The sequence below is a fragment of the Alligator sinensis genome, unplaced genomic scaffold, assembly GCF_000455745.1.
Source record: "Alligator sinensis unplaced genomic scaffold, ASM45574v1 scaffold465_1, whole genome shotgun sequence".
NCBI classification, from domain to species: domain Eukaryota; kingdom Metazoa; phylum Chordata; order Crocodylia; family Alligatoridae; genus Alligator; species Alligator sinensis.
The window spans coordinates 605,363-629,952 of NW_005841979.1; the positions used below are offsets into that span (position 1 = coordinate 605,363).

Genomic DNA, 24,590 nt, shown 5'->3' on the forward strand with positions numbered 1-24,590 from the left:
AAATTCTGTTCTCTAGTCACTGATCGCTTATTACAGTACATGCTTTTGAGCAAAGCAGCCTTTTGAGAAAAGATTTGTGTAGCGCAGGTCCCAGACTGGTTGGAGCAACCACTATGTGTGGTTCATTCATGGAGCTGCTGGTGTGGGCACTGTGCGTGGCACACATCTTAGAGCAGGAGCTGTGTGGCACAGTCTGTCTGGGATAGGCACCACGTATAGCACAGTGCCCACTCTGGATCTGTACTACACGCCCTTGATTGGACTGCATTTCACAAGGTGCTAATTCCAGCCATGCTAGGATCTGCACTGCATGTGCCCGCCCATGCCCCATGTGGGTCTGCTGAGACCCAGGGGCAGCACTAGGGGCTGACTGGCAGGGCTCCACCGGCCAGATCCAGCCCACGGACCATGTGTTTGACACTCCTGATCTTTACCAAGTGTTATCATACAGTATATCTTGGTATTACTAATGTATATTTTAGTGTAGGTTATATTACTCAAGTTATGAAGTGTAACTGTAATTTAGCCCTCTTTGTTTATGCTTTTTGGTGGTTTTGAATTGCAGGATCACAAAATATTTTTTTCCTGGGTCCTTTTCCTCATTCAATGCACAATGAGGATTGTGCTTATTTACTGAGCAGCAATTTTGTCCAATTTGTGATCCTGTACTAAGATTAATGGATACTATTTATGCCCCTATTCTGAAGACAGAATGAATCATTTTTGTATTGGGTTATTTATCAGGCTTATCACATATTATCTGATTTCTTTAAAAATATTAAGGAATTTGTTTTCACAATACTAGATGAGAAGATATTATAATTATTTTACACATGGTGATTTCTGTAAAATATTCCAGAGGAACTGAGGCACAAATCAATTAAATTTTGTAATTTTGATCTCTAATTTAAGGCACCCAGAACCTGATTTTTCAGGCCACTTAACATTATGAAGCACTTCAGGTGCTCAAACTTCAGTTGATGTCATGAATGTGCAGCTTGTCAGTAAATCAGACCCATTGACTAAAGTCAACCATTCAGTTAGTCACCACCTGTGAAAAGAACATTAATAATTTTAACAGATTGGTCCATACCACATTTGGCCTCTGTGCCAGAAGCAGAGATAAAAACCAGTTCTCCAGGGTAGCTCTCAGTTGCCAGAACCAGGAAGATGGTTTTTCCTTCTCCTGCAGTCTCCTGGCTGCCTCATTCACAAAACTGTATCAAGCTTCCTCAGAAATGAAGCTGAATCTCCATAGACAAACAGTTTCTTTCAGCATATAATCCTGGTTCTCCCCAGGCAAAATTATTCTGTGCCTGAATATGGTAGGAATTCTGTTTAAAAAAAAAATACAATAATGTCATGAAACACTACATCAGAGTATATATGCCAAATAAGCTAAATTAAGGTTGAGCAAGGGAGTTTCTCTCCCTCCCTACCATCCTAAGATTTCCAGTGGTCTTTTTTCTTTATACACTGTTCTGGCTTCTGGTCTCTGTCTTCTGTCTCCACCTGCCATATTTTCCTGCCCCTCAGCTTCCAGTCCCCCTTTCAGATCTTGTCCTCTCTGCCTTCAAAAAGGCAACTAACTACCTTGACTCTTCCTATGTCCAGCAGAAGGGACATTGAGAGCAGATGATAGTTTCCCTGTATTCTCAGTTTGGGTAGATTTGGGGTTCCCAGGAGATCTAGTGGCTCATTTAGTAATAACACAGATTGTATTACTTGTCAAGGATGAGCAGACCTTACTTTACTTCATATGGGTGCAGCCACTGTCCTTTTTTCTAATTGAGCTCTTACGTTACAATGGTAGAAAAGCTTTGCTTTGAGATTATGTTGACAGGGGCATTATTCAGGTCAACTTTCTGGACTTTTAATACAGGCAACCCCCGCTTAGTGCTCTTAATTGGTGCAAAGCGTGCTAAGCGAAACAGCGTTAAGCAAAACCCATTTCCCCATTGGATTTAATGTAAATAAAGATAATTGGTTTCACAACACCTCCCAGCCCAGACCCCGCTCTCCTGCAGCCCCACCCTAGGCCCTGCCAGCCCGGGCCCTGCGCTCCTGCCAGCCCTGGCCGGGCCGCTCCCAGCAAGACACCACGTGGGCTCTGCCAGGGAAGGCATCAGCTCCTCCCAGCCTCATTGTTCCCTTGCCACGATGCCCCTGCCAGCCTGCACCCACCAGCCACCAGTGCAGGGGTGGGGTAAGCAGCAGGGCCACCTACCACCTGTGACCCGCTTTGCCCAGCGGGGACTCCTTCCAGGGCACCTGGCACTGAGATGAGCCGCCACTTCCAGATCACTGCAGGGGGTGGGGGCGCAGGAACTCTGTGGGCTCGGCTTGCACTGGCCCAGGCCCAGGCCCTGTGCTCCTGCTGACCCTGGCCTTGGGCCTCGTGCTCCTGCCGCCCACCTGCCCCTTCTTGCTGCTTCCACTGCTCCTCCCTGCCTGCTGGCCGCTCCAGGACCACATGCCAGAGCGGATCCTGTGCTCCTGCCACCTTGCCATGGGCTCCCGCCAGCTGCCACTCACCACTTCCCTTGCCACTGCTTCTCCACACCCCTGCGCTGAGCACTATAACGAAATGCGCTCAGCGCTAAGTGAAACCAGGTAGGTATTTTGAATTAGCACTATAACGAAACCACGCTAAGCGAAACCTCATCAAGTGGGGGTTGCCTGTATCTCCATCGCATGACCCTGGTTCTCAGTAACTGGTTGAGAACAAACTCAGTTTGGGTCGGAGTGGACAGGCAAAAGTTCAGTTTGGAAATATAGTTTATAATTGCAGGACACTTAATAAAAAAAGAAACAAAACACATAAACAGAAAACTAAGGTTGAGATAACTTTCTCATTATTATTCTGCTGCCACAGAGATTTTTCAGTGCTAAGTTAGACTTTCTTTGATGTTTTAATATTTTTAAATATATTTTTACTAAGATCTTCAGGGTCTTGGATCTGTGAGTGTTCTGTTGAAACTTTTCTGGATGACTCTTGCTCAGCATATCTTTAAAAAGAGAAGCATTCAAGGAGTTGGCAGCAAAGATGAATTTGATACAAGCAAGAAAATAATTATCTCAATATTTACCTACAGAAGTACCTAGGGGGGAATTTTCCTAGAGAAAACCCAGGACACCGTCTCCATTTCAGAGAAGCATAGCAGCACCCCAGATTTTCACTTGATTTGACTGCATAAAATTTGATCTCACTGGCATTCTGCTAAAATTCTTCATTGGGTCTGATTGTCTGTGAAGAGTGCAGAGTCTCACTCTCTCTTCTCCCATGGAAAACTATTTTAGTTCTTGAATTGGCAGGTTTTCTGCAAGACAGCACAGAATATTTTATACCTATTTACCTAGAGGCATTCTACAGATTGTAGATGAGCCTTGCATGAATGAGGAGAACCCAGAAGTGACAGCAGTAAGTATCTCATTAAAAAGTAGTCTCTGGGACAGGGGCGGGCAATTATTTTGGGTGGAGGGCTGCTTACCCGGTTTTGGCAGGCTGTTGAGGGCCACATGGATAGCTCCGTCCCTTGACAGGTGCCCCACCCCCGGTCACCATCTTGGGACCAATGTCCCAGGGCCAGCACCGGTGGGGCCCAAAGTGGGGCACAGGCTGGCAGGGGTCTGTGGAGCTGGGTTGGGCTGTACCAGCAGGGACGGGGGAGCTAGCCCCCCAAGGGCCCCCTGCCAGCTGGGACCCTGCACTCCTGTCACCCTGCTTTGGACCCCACCGGCACTGGCTCCGAGACACCAGTGCGGGCCCTGTGCTCCTGCTGGCTCCTTGCCCACTCACTCCCAGGGCCCCCCCCAGCTGCTTGCAGGCATGGCTGTTTGGAGCTGGCACAGGCAGCCCCACCCAGGCTGCAAGCAGCAACAGCGCAGGGCGCTGGACATGGGGCAAGCTAGGGGCCGCTTTTCCCCACCCTCAGCACCAGCTTGTAACCTGGCCCCGCTGCCAGTCAGTCTGTGCCCCATGTCGGCTCCAGGCTTGCCTGTTGGGGCTGCATGCAGCAGCAACAGCTGCGGCCCCCCTGCTTGCCGCATTGGGCAGTATTGGCTGCTGCTGCCCACCTGGAGCTCGCACGCTGGGCAGCCCACAGGCGGTGGTGGCAAACACTGCCCGGTATGGCAGGCGGGGGAGCCACAGCTGCTGTCTCCATACGCAGCTCTGATGGGCGAGTTTGGAGCTGCACGCGGCCCAGGCTGGCAGTGGGGCCAGGTTACAAGGTGATGATGAGTGCGGGGTGGGAGGGCAAAGTGGCCCCTTACCTGCTCCGTGGCTGGCACCTCACGCTGCAGCTGCTTGCAGACCGAATGGGGCTATCTGTGCCTGCTCCAGGCAGCCCCGCGAGGGCTGCGAGCAGCTGCAGCAGGGAGCTCTGGCCATGGGGCAGGGAGGGGCCACTTTCCTCCGCACCAGGAAGGAGCCCAGGGAAAATTTGTGTGTGGGTGGGGAAAAGCAGCCCCTCCTCCGCCCCATGGCTGGCGTTCCCTGCTGCAGCCACTCGCAGCCTGTGTGGGGCTGTCCTGAGCAGGCACAGGCAGCCCCAAGCAGGCTGTGAGCAGCTTCAGCATGGGGCGCCAGCCACAGGGTGGGAGAGGGGTCGCTTTTCCCCCACCCGCGCTCAGCTTTTCCCCAGGCCACTTTTCCCTGGGCTCCTTCCCTGCCCAGGGACCTCTCCTGTCCTTCCCTCCCCCTTCCCCCTTACCTGAGTTTCAGGCGGAGGAGCCATGTGGTCCCAGGCCAGAAGCCCCTGCTGGGGGGAGAGGGCTGGGGGGGCCCTGCTGTTGTGGGAGCCCGCTGGGCTTCCCCTGGGTCCTACTGCCCTTGGTTCCTGTCATTTTTGACAGGAACCAAAGACAGAGAAATATTAATTTTCTAAATTTTTTAGGGGCCCTGCAGGCTGGATAGAATGGCCTCATGGGCCAGATCCAGCCCGTGGGCCGTATTTTGCCCACCACTGCTCGGAGAGGTGTCACATGATGTCACCGGCGCAGATGGCTGCCTGAAGCTAGCCCTCCATGAGAGACATGGCACAATCCACAAACACTGCTGATTTCATAACCCCCTTAATTCTCCAGAAGCACTTCCCCTGTTTATTGAATGTGTACCCCTCATAAGAGGATCAGTTTGAAAAGCTACTGCCCCAGACACTTGCTGGAAGATCCTCATTCAGAACAACTCATGGGGTTTGCAGAATAGAAGGTGGCTTCTTCAGGAGGAAGGAGAACAGGTGGAGCAGAGAAGGAGAAAGACAAAACATCGCCCTTTACCAACAGGGGTGAGTTAATCCCAGAAATCAGAGTTTTAAAATCCTATGTGGGGACACAGTTTGATAAAAATCAAAGCAGGGCTTAAAAGAAATTGAGGGCAGGATGAATGAATTGGAGATAAAGGTGAAGGGAAACCTAACATCAGCAGTAAATCTTCAAAATAAGATGAAGATGATTGAAAAGAAGAAAAGGAGCTTCAGAGTAAATTGAGATTATAGAAAATCATGAGAGAAAATAAAACATAAGAAGAGGTGGACTCCCAGAAACTGCAGAGAAGGGAGATCCAGCACAGTATATTTAAAGCAGGCATTCTGCTCATTCCTATGGCTGGAAACAGAGGCAGAGTCCTTGTAGACAGAGCACATAGGGATCTCTATGCTCTCCTTGATTCAAACAAACTAAAGCTTCTGGCGCATTGCTTTTTGGTGCATTTAACTGGTTAATTGCACAATAAATTGAAACTTATTACACATGCAAAGTAATTATAGCACAATAAAAATGGCCGACCGGCCTCAAAGATGTTGCTTGTAAAACATTTTTGTAGCTGGTTTCTATCAAGCTTTAATTTGAAAGTGTGGCATGGAGTGATAGGACTTTGATCCTCCAACTGCCCAAGGTGCACTCCTCCTGCACCCACCCCTCACTGGCTTCCTATCACAGCAATCTGTGATTCTAAGTAGGCAGGGGCACTCCTTCTGCAAAGCCAGGCACTTAGGTCACCCCTTCCCTTTCCCCCCACCCCAGCTAGGCCCTCAGGGGAAATTTCTCCCCACAGAGCCAGGCCTCCCCCCTGTGGAGGAAGGTGTACTTTGCGGGATCCCATTTCCTTGTACTGAGCAGTGTCTGGGGAGGAACCAAGAGGCCACCCAAGAGGCAGGCATAGGGGAAAACTGCATTGTGGCACAAAGCGCAGAATTCCTACCCCTGTGCAGAGCAAAGCATCCAGGAGAAATCCCTCTGAACAAAGCAAGGGCTGGAGATTTCTCTCTCCCTCTTTGCCCAGTGTGTGGAGAGGGAGGGACTATCCAGCCTTTGCTTTGCATGGAGCAGGGATGTCCCCCATGCCTGACTTGATGGGGGAGGGATTGTGCATCTGCCCCTTGCCCAGCTCCAATTTCTGGGAGGCTGGAGACAAAGGATGTTTCTACTGTTGTGCTGTTAACCAGTTCTAAGCTCAGTGCCTCCACTTCCCCCCAAGATACTTCTGATCCTACCATGGAAGGATATAAAATACAAGTATCTGACAAACTATAATATAGTGCCATGACTCCCCTAGAAACCTTCCAGGGAGGATTTCATTATTCAGGTAAAATATTAAATATTCCATTGCATTTGAAGGTTAGGATGAATCTCCATATTTTAGGAAAGGGGTAGTGGGTACAAAAATAAGGATCTTTTGGGGATCCAAATGGGAGGGAAATTGTACTGGGTAAATAATAGGAGGTGGGACAGATGTGGGGGATTGGGAGCTTTAGTAAATAAAGTTAATTGTAGGTTGAGAATGTACAGAAGAAAACACAGGGTCCAAAACAGTATTGCAGGTGTATTAAGTAGACCGCATAATATAGATATGTTTTATTTCTATAAATATATAGATTATATAGATATGTTTTATTTCCCAGCTATAAGCCAGTGTCTCTAGCCAGATTGTTTGAATGTTAATATATATACAGGTTATACTCATGATACAGATGAAATCCTAGAAGTTGCACCTGTGCCACTGTTGTTTCTCCCCTCCCTTTTTTCCCCCTGGCTGCAGCACAAGCACAGCTTCCAGCCATGGAGAGCTTTTAGAGATATACAGCTTCCTTTTTTCCATCAGAAATCCACAAATAATCTTAGAGATGGACTGGATTTGCCGATAGAAATTCAACTCGGTGTAGTTTACCAAACAGGGCTACAGAAAGCTAACTGTTTTACCTTCTTAAGGTGAAATCTTCACCCCCATTGAATTCAGTGCTTAAAGAAAGGATGATTATATATTTTACTTATTAAAAAAAATGAGAATTTTAGAGAGGTGGAAGCTACCATTTTGGAATACGTGTAATTTTAGGCTCCAGCCAAGACAAAAGTGTTCCCTGCCTTCTGTATCCTAGGGAGAAAGCTACTGAAAGATTGTGGAATTGAAAGGCCCAAATAGGGAATCCTTATGTGAACATACATTTTCATGTCTCCTTAATCACCTGAATATTTCAGTTATATAACAAATCCATATAAATATATTCCTGTAGCAAAAGCCTGGCTCCTCTTTATTTGATTTTTTTCCTCAAACCAGTGAGCTGCCTCATCTTATGCTTCCAAGTTGTTGAATGCTGTGGCAGTCCCTGTGCTGCTTTATGACTGCTTTCCCCCCCCAAAAAAGTCAGGCACTTGCAGCCTTGAAGTAACAGTTATTTTTTGAGCGGTTATTAAATCACCTCATCTAAGAAATACAAATTATGTAATCCTTGGTCTTGCGATTAAGACCGTGTGATACTAATATGTAGTCTTTATTTAAATGCTTGATCACAGAGGGCACTGACAGATATGGGAGGGGGAAAAAATTACTGGAAGCTACAACATGTTAATTTGACCCTGTTCTGCAGCATCTGTATAGATTGGGTGCTTCAGCGGGACTTATTTATTCAATCAGTCATTGGATAGAAGTGCCAAAAAAGCTTTACTAAAGCACCCGATCCATACAGGTTTTGGGAAAACTGAGTCCAACTAACATGATGCCTCCTCTGGGCATGCTTGGCGCAGAAGCATGCTGAATTTAAAGTAAAGCACTGTTTGTTTGGGGGTTTTTTTCCACATCTGCAGGCAGCCAGAGAACATGTGAAGAGCCTTTTTTTTGGTAAATCTTTTTGTACTGAATATTTTTTCATGCAACTACAAAGCATGAGATGGAAACATAAATGAATAAGAAAATAAAAAAATATATATTAGAAGCAGTCAAACAGCTAGTTTTAAAATCTTTACTAGTTCTAGAGACGTCTAGCTTTTCAGAGCAAATGTTTTAAAAGGATTAAAAACTGTACAATAAAATGTCTTGCAAATCGGGGTTTAAAATAACTCAAAAGATTTTTCCTGGTTCATGGGTCAGACAGGCTCAGTTTGGGATCAGATTGTCATAAAATTCAAGTTAGAATCGCTTAGTGGTTTTTGAGGGGTACGCTGCCTTTGTAATTGGTGTTCATTGCCGAGAATGAATATAACATGGTAATAATTTACAGATAGAATGATTTTGTTTAGTTGCTTGTATTGACCACTGATATGGAGCAGGCAGGAAATTTTTTCCCCTCCTCCCAACAAGTCCAAGCAAAATAATGTTCTAAAATGCAGTTTTAAATTTTAGCACATGTTAATCAGGTCTTATAAGGAAGTCCTATGGATGAAAAATTTAAGCCCTTCAGAACTTGCTGAATTTTATTTCCTAGATGACTAAAAGACTCCACCCGTACTAATTTTAGTAACATGAAATTGGCCTTGGTTTTCCTAATCAAAAAATATAAAAATTATTTCATAATACTGGGATTCTGGACCCAGAATTCCCTTAGTGTAGGCTTGGGTATGTTGTCCCTAACTATTTGCTGCTGAGTCTTGCAAGAGGCATTCAGTCTCATATTTTGGGATTCATTTTGGGAGCAGGACATCTAGTGCTTTGCTTGACCCAGAAGTCCTGTATAGCACCCAAGAGAGGAAAGTAGAGTTGGCACATCTATTCTTCTCTCTCAGCTATCAAATTCTTTCACAGCCCCAGGAGACATTATAATGAGGTCTTCTCACTAAGTTGTCCACCAAGTACAACTATTTATATATACATATTTATAAAAATAAAAAAAACTAAAGAGGAAGTAGCATGAATTGGATATGTTTTAAGATTAAAAAAAAAAAAGTTTCCAAGGAATCGGGTAAGTCCCGGGTGGGCCTAACTGCAAGTTGAAAGATTTGAGAATGACATGGAAATGTGTATAGTTGAAATCACATAAATGTGTATTTGGTTGAGTAGTTTTAATGAAATGAGATTCCAGGTACTTTTGGACAGTGTTTATCTGGTGAGGCGCCTCCTGCCCACCCAGCAGCAGTGGGTCTACTGGAGTGTAGTAATTAAAAGTTCTCAAATGTAAGAAGCCATCTAACTCTAATCTACCATGGGCGACATAGGTTCTTCTCTCTGATGTTTAGCTACAATTTGCAAAGCAAATCCGAATCTTCAGTTATCCACACTGAGAGAACACTGGGCTCTCTATATTCATAATTGTTTTGCTCAAATGGTTTTGAAAAGTGCTACAGTCAGGAAGAAAACCTCTCATGTAGTTATCACAGATAAGATTATAGGTACCAAAAATCCTCTGATGCCATTTCTTTCACTTTCAAGGAGTCTTTTATCATTCATGCAATGCATTTTGTGATTTTCTGTATGCTTAGCTGACTTGCAATGGATGTGTATTTTTGTGGGGGAGGTTTAGGTGTCACTTTAGGTAGGGTGAGATTATTTCAGAGCCTCCAATAGTCCGTGTCTTTTAATGGCAGACCATAGTATCAGGTCTTCAGCAAAGACCAGAAGCATCCTTGATGGAAACCTGAAATGGATGATGATTTGGCTGTGATGCAGTATATTCTTAATACATATTTTAATTCTGCCCCAAAACTAAACTCCTTGGGCATGTCCAGTAGAACAGGTTGAGTCACAAATTGATCCTGAGCAATAAAAGTTAAAATGGTCAGTTAAAATAAGTAGCTTCAGCAATGCCAGAACCAGGACCAACTAGAGCTTGGGATATTTTATAGGAATTCTAGAATTGGAATGGAAGCAAACTGTGCTTTATTTCAGGAGTAGGTAATCCATTGTAATCTATATTAGGATTGTTGTCAGATAGAGTTGAAATAAGATAAAATAAACTCTGCCATGCCGTATTAGTTATCCGGCTGGCTGATGAGTTGTCAATTACAAATTTAAATTATACTCCTAATCTGCATTTATATCCTGGATACTGGGTGGCCAACTATTTGTCCATTGATAAGGGTATGGTTTTAGAGATTGTCAGTTATTGCCTGTACCCTTTACAGGATTGATAGCAAATCACTTTTGTCTGTGGCTGACCATACTACTCACCTCCTCCGTGTTCAGGTTTTCCTAAACCAGTCCCAGTAGAAATGTGATGTTCTTTTCCTTCTAAAAGATTCTACCTCTGTCTACCAGATCTTTGATATAAAAAAGTACATGGTGCTATGACAGTTTTCCTGGGCACCATATTTTTGGCCAATGATAGGCCATAGCTGTCAGTGTTGTAGATTGAACCTCTAGTCCATGGGCCAAATCCAGCCTGTGGTGTCACGTATCTGGCCTGCAGGGCACCCCACAGGTTGGGAAATTTGGTGGTGGTGGAGCAGTGGCAATTAATACTGCTACTCCTTCCAACTACCAAATTCCCATGCCCCACATAGCCAGAACGGGGCTGGGCCAAGCTCCCTTCTCCCTGTGGCTGGGTTGGAGCCAGGCCATGCTCTCCCTCACCTGTGCAGACCACACAGTGCCCTGTTCCTTCCTGTGTGGCCAGGTTAGGGTCAGATCACACCTGCAGTGCTAGATCAAGGCCAGGCCATGCCCCTCTTACCCTGCATGGCTGGATCAGAGCCAGGCTGTCCCTCTGGGCCATTGCACATGGCTGGATTCGGCTCATTTGCCAGATCTGACCCGTGAATGAACTGGATCCCACCCATCCCGCCTGCGGAACAGAAGTTGAGCACCTCTCTAGTAGATCATAGAGCAGGATGTTAAGGGCATAATGAAACCATATTTTTGTATCTTATGTATTGGGAATGTCATCCCTCCCTGAGCTCTCCCATCATTCTTTTGCCACCTCAGAATTTCCCGTATTCTAGGCCAGGGCATCTGTCAGTTCTTTCTGCCTATTTGTGAAAACGTCTGGCTCATCCTCTGCTGTTACTAAATACCTAGGCATCATCTCTGTTCACTGGGGGAAACTGTGAGAGGGGTCTTGAGTTCCCCCAGTCAAATACAAAGAGGACATATGGCTTTGTCCTTTTCTTTCAGAAAGACAATAAGATGAAGAGAATATTTCTAATTAAAAAGTAGGTGTTGCTGCATCTCTAATAATGAACTCCTCTCCAGTTCTTCCTTCTAGGTTTCTTATAAGAGCACAATTGAGATGCTTGACTAAACAAAGATAATGCTGCTCCAATACCAAAAAAAAAAAAAGAAAAAAAAAAGTCACAATTGAATGAGAAGATTGAGCGTACTGGATTTGTAGTACTCCATAGGGCCACCTGGATTTCAGTATATAAAACAGGGAAAAATACCTCTTTTTAAACCTTTTAGGAGTTATGGAGTTAAACTAAAATATTTCTATTCTGTTGTGTTGCAACATGCATATCCGGTGTTAGGAAAGATATATAAAAAAAAAAAAGTCCTTCAGATGAAGAGTAAACAGTGCTAAATATGGTAATACCATTAAGCTACAAAATTCCTTACAATTGTGTCAGTATGTCTTGGAACCCCACACATACTGAAGCAAACCAGTGCTTATATCCTTGAAAAGCTGTTTTTTGCACCAAATTATGCTTGCTTTTGATATGCACTATATCCATCTAGATTTTCACATTGTCAAGCAAGATTTTCTAGAACTATAAAGTGAATGGCTCTTCAAGGAGCATGTTAATCACATCCATAGATATGTTTTCAAAGGAAATATTGCATAGTGTAGTGGTGGTATGTTGAAATTCTTTTCAAAGTACCCTAGATACCCAACACATGCATATTTCAGCTGCATGATTTCTGATTTGCAGTTGGAAGGTTGTTGGAAAGGTTCTAGCCTTCCCTTCCCCTCTTCTTTTCCCTTTTCCTCTCCCCTCCCCTCCCTGGCAGGTGAGGGTTAGGCAAGGAAGTCTTCTGTGGTGGGATTAGGAAGTTGAAGGATTCCTAATATTCCTGCCAGGACATAAAGCTTTCTAATGTACCACTTTTATTAATTTTTTTTATTTGAGATTGTGCATTGTGAATGACCACCCATTCTCATTATGAAGCAGCAACTACAGGCTACTGAAGAGCTGATTAATATCGACTCTTAATCATAACTAAACATGTAGCTGCATTGGGTATCTGTTCTGATAATACCCATTCTCTTAGGTTCCCTTATGGTGTCTTTGTTTGTCAGGAGACTGAGGTTATGGACAGATGTTACATTTAACAGCTTTAAAAGGGGAAGGGGAATTAAAGCACAGGAATGTACATCCACTGTTATGCTGTTACTATTCATCTGCATGTTCCTGTAGCAGTACAAACAAGCTAAAAAACTCATTTTAACCCTGAATGAAACAAACTACAAATAACAGTTACATCATAACAACCTGTACAGAGTACTTTTGGTGCTGATACTGTTCTTACATCTGTCTATACCCTGAGTTTAGTTTGTGGAGAGTTCTGACACAAAGAATACTTATTTGTGTGTCCTTCATATTTTAACACGTTTATGAAACTAGTTTATGACCGATTCTTAATGCTGAACCTTCCTTTTTTAATTCAAGTCAATGTATCTCTTATTTTGTTTGTTTTGTATTGAATACATTGTGTTTTTAATTCTAAGTATTACTTATATGAAACCTGGCTCTCATTAAATATATAAAATCCCTTATCCCAAGTTTAAAGACCTTGCACTCAGATTTTTCAGATTTGTTTCTAGGGGGTAATTTTTTGGTAACAGAAAATATAAAAAGTTGAACTGATATGTAATGATAACTGTAATCCAAGTAGTTTTAATAAATTGAAATTTATTGCAACCCCTGTAGTATGCCATACCCATACTATACAAGTTGGTATTTGGGGGACCTGATAAAGGATACAAATGCTAATACACTAAAGCCAAAAACTGGAACTTAACTTTTAGATTAGTATTTTGTTTTGGTATCAGTCATGAATTTTAGTTTCACAGGTATTAGGAAATTCTTTTTTATATTTTTTCTTCGTTATATATTTTTATAAATCATACATCTTCAACCCATTTGTAAACACAGTTTTTCTTATAATTTTTTTCCATGAGATACTGAATAGGCGAGTGAGTCAAGAAATAGAGTTGCTAATGATGGAGCAAAGCTGAGACTGTTGTTTCTGCTGATAACACTAGTAGATCATACTGAGGTTCCAAAATTGATAGAGCGTTGTATCCCTGGTGGGATAAACCACCATAAATACTTACACATGAAAATATTACTGTGGATTGCAGGGCTAAAGTATATGAGTGCGCTATATTCCTTCTTTATACTACCCTTTAAAACATTGTTGTTCATGTCTCAGTTTTGTTATCTAGAGAAATATTTGCTACATTACCTTTAGGGACTCAGGTGTTAGCTTTAGCTTATACATTAACTTCTTTGCGCCGTGTTTTCTCCTTATCATGGGTAGATACCTTCAACTCCTTACACATTCTTGGCCTTTTCCTCACACATCAAAATCATACGGACATTCTTAGTTAAGGGTCACCCTCAGATAGCTTCCCTCAGTCTCACTCTAAACAGTGAGACAGGGCATCTCCCTCTTTGGGACTCTCATTGCACAAGGCACATGCACTTTTCCAAAAGAACAAATTGCCTTTTTTTGAGTACTCTGATTCAGAGGCTTCAGATCATATGTTGTCTAAGATATGAAAGCCTTTGTTTAAGTGATGAATTCCAATCTCCTTAGCCTCTGACCAAGGCAGATAGTTCTCCGTGGTAGAACTTACAGGGTTTAGCTGGTTGGCTTTTTGTTTTTTGTTGGGGTTTTTGATGGTGTCAAATTTGAACAACTCTTTAACTAAAGACAAAATGAAAGGTAAATTTTACTGAGATTGCCTTTAAGATACTAATACTTAATATGAAAAATATTCAATTTGAAATTAATATGATGACATCTGGAAAAGAATATAAACACAGTTAGAAACATTGACAATACAGGTAATATTTGTTAAAAGTATGTTTACTATCTTAGACTAAGGCATGTTAATAAGCTAAATCTTACCTATACAGCACAACTAATGCACCTGAAGATGATGCCCCAAATCGATATTCCCGAACCGACAGGACAGGATATAGCAGATGCAGCAGGGATGCAAATTCTTCTGGGAACTCTGTACCAAACACAGTTTTGGAAAAGAGGATTGAAGAACTTGAAAGGGTAAATACAAACCTATGATCTGTTTTAGTTGCAAAGTGAAATATCTTTTTAAATTCACTGGAAAGATGATAAGTATCAAGTGATCATATTAAAGTACTGTCAGCTCTTTATGAATAAAAAAATATATGCAGAATCACATTGACATTGACATTTTTATTATCGCAGATGTGAAATTCTCATTTTAATATATAAGGGAGCGATACAAAAGGTGATCCTATCAGACCTGTGCATCTGTTCACTTCTTAGGCTATGAAACATAGTCTAAGTTCTGAATAACTCATTTTTTTTCTGTTTAATGACAGTTCACAGAAACAGTTGTTGCAGAATGACCCAAATGGAAGACTTTTTAAAGGATTTTTTCCATCTATGTGTATTAATTAAATTAATTTCGGTTTGAATTCAATACTTAGAATTCACAGTTTGAATTCAATGCCTCAGAATAAAACATTTAATTAATATTTTGAGCATTTTGAAATAATTTACAAGTATTTTCACCATATTTTAAACTATTTTCTAGAAACCAGTGTGTAATTGTGTAACAGTTCTGTTTTTGAATCTACATTTTTTATCAAAAAACAGTTTCTGCTGAAAAATGTTATCCAGCTTTATTCCTGGCCTTCCTTGCTCCCTCTGAAATTATTCATGTATATAGCCTGCCAAATACCTTTGCATCTTGGTGGATGAGGGTTGGTACGTAAATGTATTGCTCAAGGAAGACCTGATTTTGGAAAGGTTGGAAATAAATTACTGAAAAGCACTTATGCTTTTTTTTTTTCTTTTTCTTTCTTTTTTCCTTTTTGATTTAATAGGGAAGCCTGATTTAACTGAACTTGCCCTGTATACTTCCTTTCCAAAGTCTGCCTCTTTCCAAAATAACCTACAGCCAAAAGAGTGGAAAGAGGAAGGAGAGTGTTTAAATAGGTTTTTTATTTAACCTATTAGGCTCATAAATAGATTTATCTGAGATTTTTGGGGCCAATACCAGTGGTCAATTTTTAACAAGCCATATCAGCCATATCAGCTAAGACTGATCCGATTGCTGCTATGCAGGTCCGGCTGGTAAGTCTGTTGTAGGGGAAGGAGCAAGGGGGGAGGAAAGGGGAGTGGGAGGGGGCAGATGGAGGTCCCTGAGGTTAAAGAGCGAGTGGGGCTGGGCTGGCGAGGAGGCTGCACAGCCGGGGCTGAGCATGGGCTGGAGCCACAGGCGGCTCGTCTGGGGGGCAGGGGGTGGCTCCCACCACTGTATGCACCCTGGGAGGGCATGGAGGGGCACATGCCCCTGGATCAGCTCATGGGGCAAGGGTGGGCTGCAGCTATAGTCTGGGACTGGGGCAGCGCCATGCTCTCCCCAGTGGGGGGCTGGGCCAGACTGTGCTTGGGGTGGGTGGTGGCAGCACTGGGAGCGGGGCTACACCAGGGGCTGCAACGACCCCAAAATTCACCATAACCCCGCTCCCAGTGCCGCCACCACCTGCTCCGAGCACAGCCCTGGCCCAGCCCCAACCAGAAAGAGCTCGGCACCACCCTGGTCCCAGCCCGCAGTGGCAGCCCACCCTCGCCCCACATGCAGATCCAGGGGCACATGCCCCCCTGTGCGCTCCCGGGGTGTGTGCAGTAGCGGGAGCTGCCACCCCATCCCCGCGCCCCCTGAATGAGCCACTCACTGCTCCATCCGGCACCCTACTCCAGCCCCAGCTTCTTTCCCTCCCTCACTGATGGGACCTCAATCTGCACCGCCCCATGCCCCTTCCCTTACAACAGACTTACCAGCCGGACCCGTCCATTTTCCACAATGTGTGTTGTGCTGTGTCTGCACACATGCATGAAGTATTTATCAGCCACATTATTGGCCATATCAGCTAAAAAAACCCAACAAACTAATTTCTGATACTGTCAATTTTCCTTAAATCTGCGCCGATCTGGTATGGGACCAGTGTACCGGTACACCTCTAGAGCCTACACATGAGTCTGTTCCACTTTGCTTGAGTCCCAAAAAAACTGTTAGTACAAAAGGTCGGTGGGTTTTCCTCTTCTATAATTTTTGTGATTCAGTCTTAAGGGTCAAATGACAGTGTATTATAAAAGTAGAAGCATTAATGGAATTCTAGGTTTTGAGCAAAATGGAATAGAATGTGGCCCCTGAAGCCTGATTTGCTGGATTCTTAATATTTATGTGTGTCAATTTACTGTTCATATGACAGACTTTTAGTTCTCTCTCCTATCTTGGCCCAGAGATCCTTCAATGAGTCTTCAAGCCTTTGTAGTTCAATTTAGTAAAACAGTTCTGTTGCTCACAGTTCTTGGATAAAATTCTGCCTTCTCTGGTGTACATCATTGTAGTAACATTAATAGCTAATATTTTCATTTACATACTTTTCAGGTCACCTTGTGGGTTTAGAGCTTAAGTGACATACTTGTTAATGTCAGTTCTGGAAGTTTGTCACTCTAGTGGCTTATCAGAGAGTAAAATTTTGTTCTAAACTTAACAGACCTGTCTGGTCTTTGGACTGCAGTGGCCTGAAGACTCAGGATCTGCGGACTTGAATTTCTGAAGAAAAGAAATTTCAGGATAAAAGCTAACTTTTCCTTTTAGAACGAACTGAAACTGTTTCTTAAAAAACTAATTTTAAGACTGTTAATATAACTTACAGGAACTAGCAAAGGAGAAACAAGAAAATGTGAGATTAGTGAAAATGACACAAGACAAGGAGGAGCTGATTGGGAAGCTGAAGGAAGAAATCGATTTATTAAACAGAGTAAGCACGTTTTATGTTATGTGTTACCTTAAGACGAGAAGAGCCTCCAAATTTCCCACCTCTTCTTATTGTTCCCAACTTAATTCATTCTTTTGGGGAAATAGGCAAGAAATTGGGTATTTTTGTTTTATGTGTTTTGTGCCCCCTTGCTGAAAATTTAAACTTTTTTCTTCTTGTGCCTTTTCATCAGTAGGGGATGTGCCACTAATCCAGGTAGATTTATAGAAAACTGTATATTGGAGTACCTGTATATACAAGGTTTATAAAGTGGATGGTATAGTCATAATTACTTCTGTTTCTTCCAGCCATGCTAATCAGCATGCTAGGAATGTCATCTGTATCTTTGGGACCAGACTTCGGAAATTGTTTCCTAGAATTTTCCTTTAACTAAATATGCTGCAGTTCTAACTAATTTTACTTAGTTCTTTTCTTGTTTAGTTCAACTAGAAGTTTTTTAAAATTTTCATGGATTTTTTTTTTCCATTTAGGGCTCTTTGCTTCCTGATGCACATTCTTAATGTTCCAGATGATGGGACTCAAAGTTAGAGACCAAGCTTCCAAAGATGCCTCTCTTCTCCTGCTTTCTTTCTAGATTTAGCTTGCTAGAGGCAGTTTGAACTTTGTTGAGGGAGGTCATTCCCCAACTAAATACTTTGCAAAACTTTCATTGCACAGAAAAGAAAAGAGCATCAGAGTTTATGGGTAGTTTTACACGTGGGGAGTGGGGGGAACGGCACTTTAATTAGAGTGGCTTTGAGAGCTGCGCAAATTAAAGCGCTGCCACATCTCACATATCAGCGTCCCTGCGCTTAAAAATGGTGGTGAGGGCACTTGAACTAAAGCTGGTTCAAGCTTTAGTTTAAGCGCCCCCGCTGCCATTTTTATGCATGGGGACACTGATAAACAAGACTTAGGAGGCTACTAGAGCATGGCAATTGCAACACTTCAGCAGACTCAGTTAACTGAGTCTGCTCCAACAAGCTGGTATTCCAGTGTGTCAGAGCAGGCTCCACACTTGTGTATAGGTGCTTTGTGTGTCTGATCTTAAGTTAAGGTACAAAAAGACTTCATTGTTTCTAGTGTCCTCCCCAAGAGCAACACAGACTTCATGGCTTTCTTGAAGATTAGGTTCATCGATTGTAAGGGGCTGGAAGTAAGATTTGTAAGTACAATTCATAGATTGTAAGGGGCTGGAAGGGACCTCCCAAGATCATCGGGTCCAGCCCCCCCTGCACTAGGCAGGGAAATCAACTGGGGTTAGGTGACCCCAGCAAGGTGACCATCCAGTCTCTTAAAGATTTCCAGGGTAGGTGACTGCACCACCCCTGGAGGGAGTTTATTCCACAGTCTATACACCCTGACTGTGAAGAAGTTTTTCCTAGTGTTAAGCCTGAAACAGTCTTCCAGGAGTTAGATGCACAGTTAGTCAAAGCGTTTGTTGCCAAAGATCCATCTGTAGCTAGGCATTCTTTTGGAACATCTTTCAGTTTGGCTGTGGCATCTGGGAAGTCTAGTAACAGTTGTTTTAAGGTCTCACTCATGGTAGAAATAATTAGGTCTTTCTGAGACTGGCCTTACATGGAGGACCTCACAGTTGAGCAAAGACTCTGCTCAAAGAATGAATAACTGCTGGAGAAATTAAAGAACAGTGTTGTTTGGGGCTGAATGAAGAAACAGCATCATTAAGATTAGCGGTAGACCAAAATCATGAAGGACTTGCACAGAAACAGAGGATTGTCCCTATGGGAATAGACAAGTCACATAGTACTTGGGGGATCGTGGCAATACATATGCTGTAGGTGCAGTTATTTTTTTCACATTAAGGCATGCCAGCGAGCCCTCCATTGTCACTAATACAGCACCACAGAATGTCTAGTGGTAGATCCCCTAACTTCTTTCAGACCTCTAAGTTGAGTCAGACCTTCTTTATATTACCAAAACCAGTGCTTTTTACCTTTCTCTTCCTTTTCTCTAGAGCAGGAGCTGTAGTACTAACTCAGCTCCAGTAGCAGCACCGGCAGAAGAGGAAGCCTTATCGATCTAAGCAAAAATACAATTATTCAACTTCTGGGCTGTTTTGAAGGGCTTGTATTTGATGGAGTCAAACCACTTTTAACTGTAATTTCCCTCCTGCTTAGTACCTGTTTTTTAAAGCATGCAACTGCATTCCCCAGAGAGCTCTCAATTCTGGGAATTGTTTGGCTACCTATCCTCCAAAACTTTGTCTCAGAAACCTTCTCACAGGATCTTGTTGAGGACAGATGTTCAGTCATTTTTGCAAAAGGACACAACAGAAGTTTCTTTGGATTTTGTTTTGTTTTGTTTTTTGGAAAAAAACTATATACTTTCTAAACTCAAGAAAAGGTGGCCATAAATAACTTTAAAGGCAATCTTTGGCAGCTAGGGAGACTTCTTCAGCCTGAGACTGATGGCTTCTTCAGTGTATAACTGTTTGGTTGGCAGAGGATTAGAACTGGCAAAATGCTACAAACTAAACATTAGATATGTCATCAACATGTGTATTGCATTGGAGCATACGCTTCTCTTGCAGTTTCTGTGCCCAGAAGGAACTGTAAACTCCTTGGTTTCATGTGCCTTAGCCTTAGCTTGAGTACTCATTTGCAAGATCTCAGGATTAATATATGTTGGATCATCTAGCTTTACATTTGTATTTGGAGCTGGGAACAATTTTTTGAGTTCCTAAAACCTTAGGACACAAACAGTCAACAATATCATGTCAATGATTAAGCCACCAGAAAGAAAGTACTGGGATTTCACTCCCAGAGAAGTGAATCTAAGGTAGAGGTCAGCAATAGTTTTCTGGCAGTGAGCCAGAATGACCCTGCTTGGGTCTGAGGTGGGCTGTGTGCGGGCCGGGAGCGACCCGAGCCCTTTTCCGTGCTGCACGCGGGCTGTGGCCAGCAGCCTGGGCACGCCGGGTCGGAGAGGGAAGGCCGTCGAGCTGGAATTAGGCACAAACGCTTAGCGGTAGTTTTAAAGATTGTTTACTTACACCGAGATGGCAGTGGTGCAGGCTGGAAAACTTGCTTGAGTTGCGGTTACAGACAGGAAAGAAAACAAAACTCGAACCTGCAGGGCACGAGGGTACGTCGCAAAGGGTTTTCAGCGACGGGAAAATAAACCTGCAGGACTCGAACCCGGGTAGAAGAGCTTTGAAGTCGTCCGGCAAGGACTCACACGAAGGTTGCTAGGCTCCGTGGGTCCGGTTCTTTTGCGCGTGGGAAGGGATACGTCTGGACTGCGATCGACGATGGGGAGAGGCTAGAGGTTGATCAGACCTCTGTTGCCTGCTTGAAATGCACTGGGTCCGTAAGGATCCGCAGCGCTTAGAGATCTTCACACAGCGTGAAGTCTCCTCCTCCCGGTGTTCGTGGAGTTCTCCAACTTGGGTGGAAACCACTCAAGCCTTTTATACGGCTAGCAAGCCAATCATTAGCCGCCACGTGTGAATAATTTAGAACTGGCCCATAATGGGACTCGAATTAGCATACAAATGGCGGGAACTCTTTGCAACGAGCATTTCTGTGCTGCAACAAAGAAATGCACCCTGCAAAGAAAGCTTCAAATTGGCGGGAAATTCTCCCTTGCACCGGGGTTCTCTTTTGCAGCAGAAAACTCCACCGTGCAAAGAAGCTATAATTTAGCGGGAACAATTTAGCAGTGCCGAAGCACACAAAAACAAAAATCACACCCTTTGGGTTGTGACAGACTGTCGCTAGGATCTGGCTGCCACCACTGAAGCTGTCCAGCTCCAGGCTGGATCTCTGGAGGCCATAGGCTGCCAACCCCTGCTCTAAGGGAGCCTTGCATAGCCCTCTGCTATTATGCTATGGCTGTCCATCTGGTGGGAAAGGGCAACATTGGGCAAACTAGGCAGGAATCAGTATGACAAGCATGAATAGATAGTGAGGAATCGTGTGGGGTTATTCGGTTGAGGTTTGGGGAGGGGAGGAGGTTTGCAACAAGACAAAACGTAAACCACTGCGAGTTCTCTTCCAGGGCAGCAGTAGATTCTCTTTTCTTCAAGGACAACAGTAGATTCTCTGTCCATCTTGAAGACATTTACATTTAAAGAGGATTTTTTTCCCTGTACCTTCCTCTATTTGTCCCCAAACCGGGGGAAGACAGAGTCCTAGTTCAATTCTGTCCAGTGAAGTTAGAACTCATGGGAAAATTGCCAAACTGTACAAGTCACGCCACTTACCTCAAAGGAGGAGTCAGATTCAGCCTGGGCATTGGAGATCTGAGCATTGCTATTTCACATGAGTTCAAGTGGTCTGTTGACCTCCAAGAAACAGTTAGCCCTTTCCTGCTGTGGCCATAAGTGGAAAAGATTATTCCTGTTGGCATGAGAAATTCATGAAGCTGAATAGAGATTTCTTAGGACCCTTTTTTGTACTGTAAGTCCTTGGAACTATACTTATTCTGCATTAAACTAGGGCTGACAGCAATTCCTGCTTAATATAAAGTGTAACATAAAACAGTATTTATTTAGTCTTTTCAGAAACCTTGTTAATCTAGGGTAGGGGTCAGCAGCCTATGGTCCGCATCCCGGATCTACCCTACAAAGGTTCACTTTGATCCGTGTTTTATAAACAGCTTAAACAGTTTAAGAGCAGCTTAAAACAGTATTTCTCAACTGGGGTGTGGCATCCCAGTGTGTTATGAATGATGCTGCAGCCACAGCACTGCAAGTAAAAGTGCGTCATATGCCTTGTTCACAGACAAACTGGAAAGGGTTGTGGCACGTGTGCGCATGCTTCTGCTCCTGTTAGGGTTATTTGAAAAGCCAGAAGGGTGTGAGACATTTCCATCTTTACCACATGCCTGTTTCCAGGAGACATCGTGCAGGGTCCGACCAGGAAGTGCTGTGGCAAGAGTGGGCTGCTGGGCTGTGCCAGACTCCTCCCAGGGGTGAGAACTCCCGGATCTGTGTGCCAGATGAGAGGAGACTTATGCTGCTGCAGCCGCCTGAAACAGACAGCAGCAGCAATCTTATCCAATAGTGGGCGCAGCCCATGCCCAGTGCCAGTCTCATGTGGGAGAGGCAGCCTGAGCCTCCTCATCTGGAGCAGAGGGCTGCTGGGCTGTGCCAGACTCCTCTCGGGGGTGCGAGCTCCCACATCTGCACACTGGATGAGAGGAGTCCCAGGTGGCAGCAGCAATCTGCTCCAGTGCTCCTTTCATCCAGTGTGCAGCAGTGTGCAGATCTGGGGGCTCATACCCCCGGGAGGAGTCCAGCACAGCCCTGCCGCCCTACTGAGGGTACGAACTCCCAGATCCGTGCGCCAGATGAGAGGAGGCTGCCACTGCCGGCAAGTGTCAGGACTTTTAGTTTGAACAGTTTGAAATGCAGTTTCCCAGAAACCTCTGCACCGATCTCCTTGAAACTTGGCAGGCTTCATGCCCTAAGAGGGGGTTACCATCATTGCAATTTTCATCCAAATCAGGCAAGTTTTAGGCATTTTCAGGATTCCCCATTATAACCTATGGGCGGAACATTGAAACTTGTCGAAACAGTGAAACAGTTTTGATGAAACGAAATGGGACAGCGCTTCAAAATGAAACAAAACGACGATGTGAAACCCTGTCCCTTCGAAACGGCGAAACGGATGTCAAAATGAAATGATTTTTTTTTGCACAGCCCTACTGCCCATCCTTAGTAAAAAGTTGAAGACCCCTGCATAGGATGATTGACTATGTGCTACAGAAGCATTCGATCTCAATTGCATCATTTGCTTCCTTTAAACCTAAGGGACAATGTTTCCCCTTTCCATCTCTCTATCAAGGTTCTCTTTATCAGATTCATATCAGTTAGGAAAATTACTGACCTTCATGTCCTTAAGATTGCCTCCATTTCTTGTAGACTTTCTTAAAAACAAACTGATTCACTGGCTTTCTCTTAAATAATAGCATGATAGCTGTTTTTTCACCTTAACCAAACATGGATGTGCAGCAGCCATCTCAGAGTAGTGAATGTTCCTTACCAGCACCTGGAGTTCTTTTGAGTTCTATATATTTGCACTATTTCCCTACTTTCTTCTCTTCCACAAAGCCCTGTTGTTAATTAAGCCCTAGTGAAGTGTTGAAAAGAACCTTATTGTTATAATGCCTAATATGTTATTGGTCACCTCTCTGACCAGTTCAAGCTGTAATGATGGGCTGTTGGCTTGCATTCAGACAGGTGCCACTTTAAGAAGTTTTCATCAGTCTAGCTGAGGGGTGGGCAAAATGGCAGATCCGTCTGGCGGCCAGACTCCATTTCTCAGCAGCCTGCGCCAACATCACTGCACCCGGTTTGCATGAAGACCCCAGGAGGGGCAGGGCCATGACGGCATGGGGCCAGAGTTTACATGGAGACCTGCCCAAGCTGCGCTGGCAGGGCATATGTCTGGGTGGTAAGCTGCTCTGGAGCTGGGGCCGGGATTTTGCAGCACTGACAGCATGGTCCGGAGCTGGGCAGAACTGTGATCCACTGCCTGCGTGCTCCAGGCAAGGGCGTGCAGGGAGCAGATCATGGTTCTGCCCCATTGTCCTCACGCCTCAGGCAGGGGCATGCAGGCACTGAATCACAACTCTGCCCCAGGTCCGCCCATGCTGTCAGTGCTCCAAAATCCCAGCCCCAGAGCAGCTCCCTGCCCAGCCATGCACCCTGCCAGTGTTGCTTCAGTGAGTCTCCGCGGAAACCCTGGTGCCCTGCTGTCACGGCTTGACCCTTCTTGGGGTCTCCATGAAAACTGGCCACAGTGACGTGGGCACGGGCTGCTGGGAAATGGAGTCCACCATGGGCCGAATCTGACCAACAGGCTGGACTTTGTCCACCCCTGGTCTATCTACATCATTGGTAAATCCTTTATGAGTATAAAAGGCTCTTTTCTATGTTATAGTCATTGCTAAGTAAATATATTTTTTAAAAACAATGCTTAATGTATTTTGATAAATTAAGTACATTTTAACATTTTAATCCAAAGTTTTGACTGAAAGGAAGCAGATCATAATAAAGTTTCCAAACATAAGGTGCTCTTACGCTGACAGTCACTGGAAAAGACCACTTGTAAACAGCATTGTTTCATTCCAAATGAATAAGATATTTGATGCACTTCTGCTACCTTTTTTAAAAGTAAGGGATAAAATGGTTCATAAGGTATTCAGATATCTGAAAGGAAAGTCATTTGAAGACATCAAAATGTTTGTTATCTTAGTTCAGTTTTGGAATAGTTGGGAGTTGGTCACCTCTGACCTCACTGAGTTATTACTGTAATTAAAGTTGTGTGTTTGGAGAGAGCATATCCAGTGAGGATTTGCAATCCTATTAGTGTCAGTTATGTAGTCATTTTTCCCTATTGGTATGTGAAACCTAAACTTCTCTGTCACACTCT

General features: G+C 43.9%; 1 protein-coding gene across 1 annotated transcript in view; it reads left to right on the forward strand.

Moving 5' to 3' along the window:
- Positions 1–24,590, forward strand: part of PAWR (pro-apoptotic WT1 regulator) — a gene marked incomplete at its 5' end in the record, with an annotated part of 132,192 nt that overhangs the window by 100,714 nt on the left and 6,888 nt on the right. Inside the window, 2 exons of the mRNA XM_006021120.2 lie at positions 14,287–14,434; positions 17,086–17,190. Of these exons, the coding sequence (XP_006021182.1) occupies positions 14,287–14,434; positions 17,086–17,190 (253 nt within the window). The remainder of the gene's footprint in view (positions 1–14,286; positions 14,435–17,085; positions 17,191–24,590) is intronic.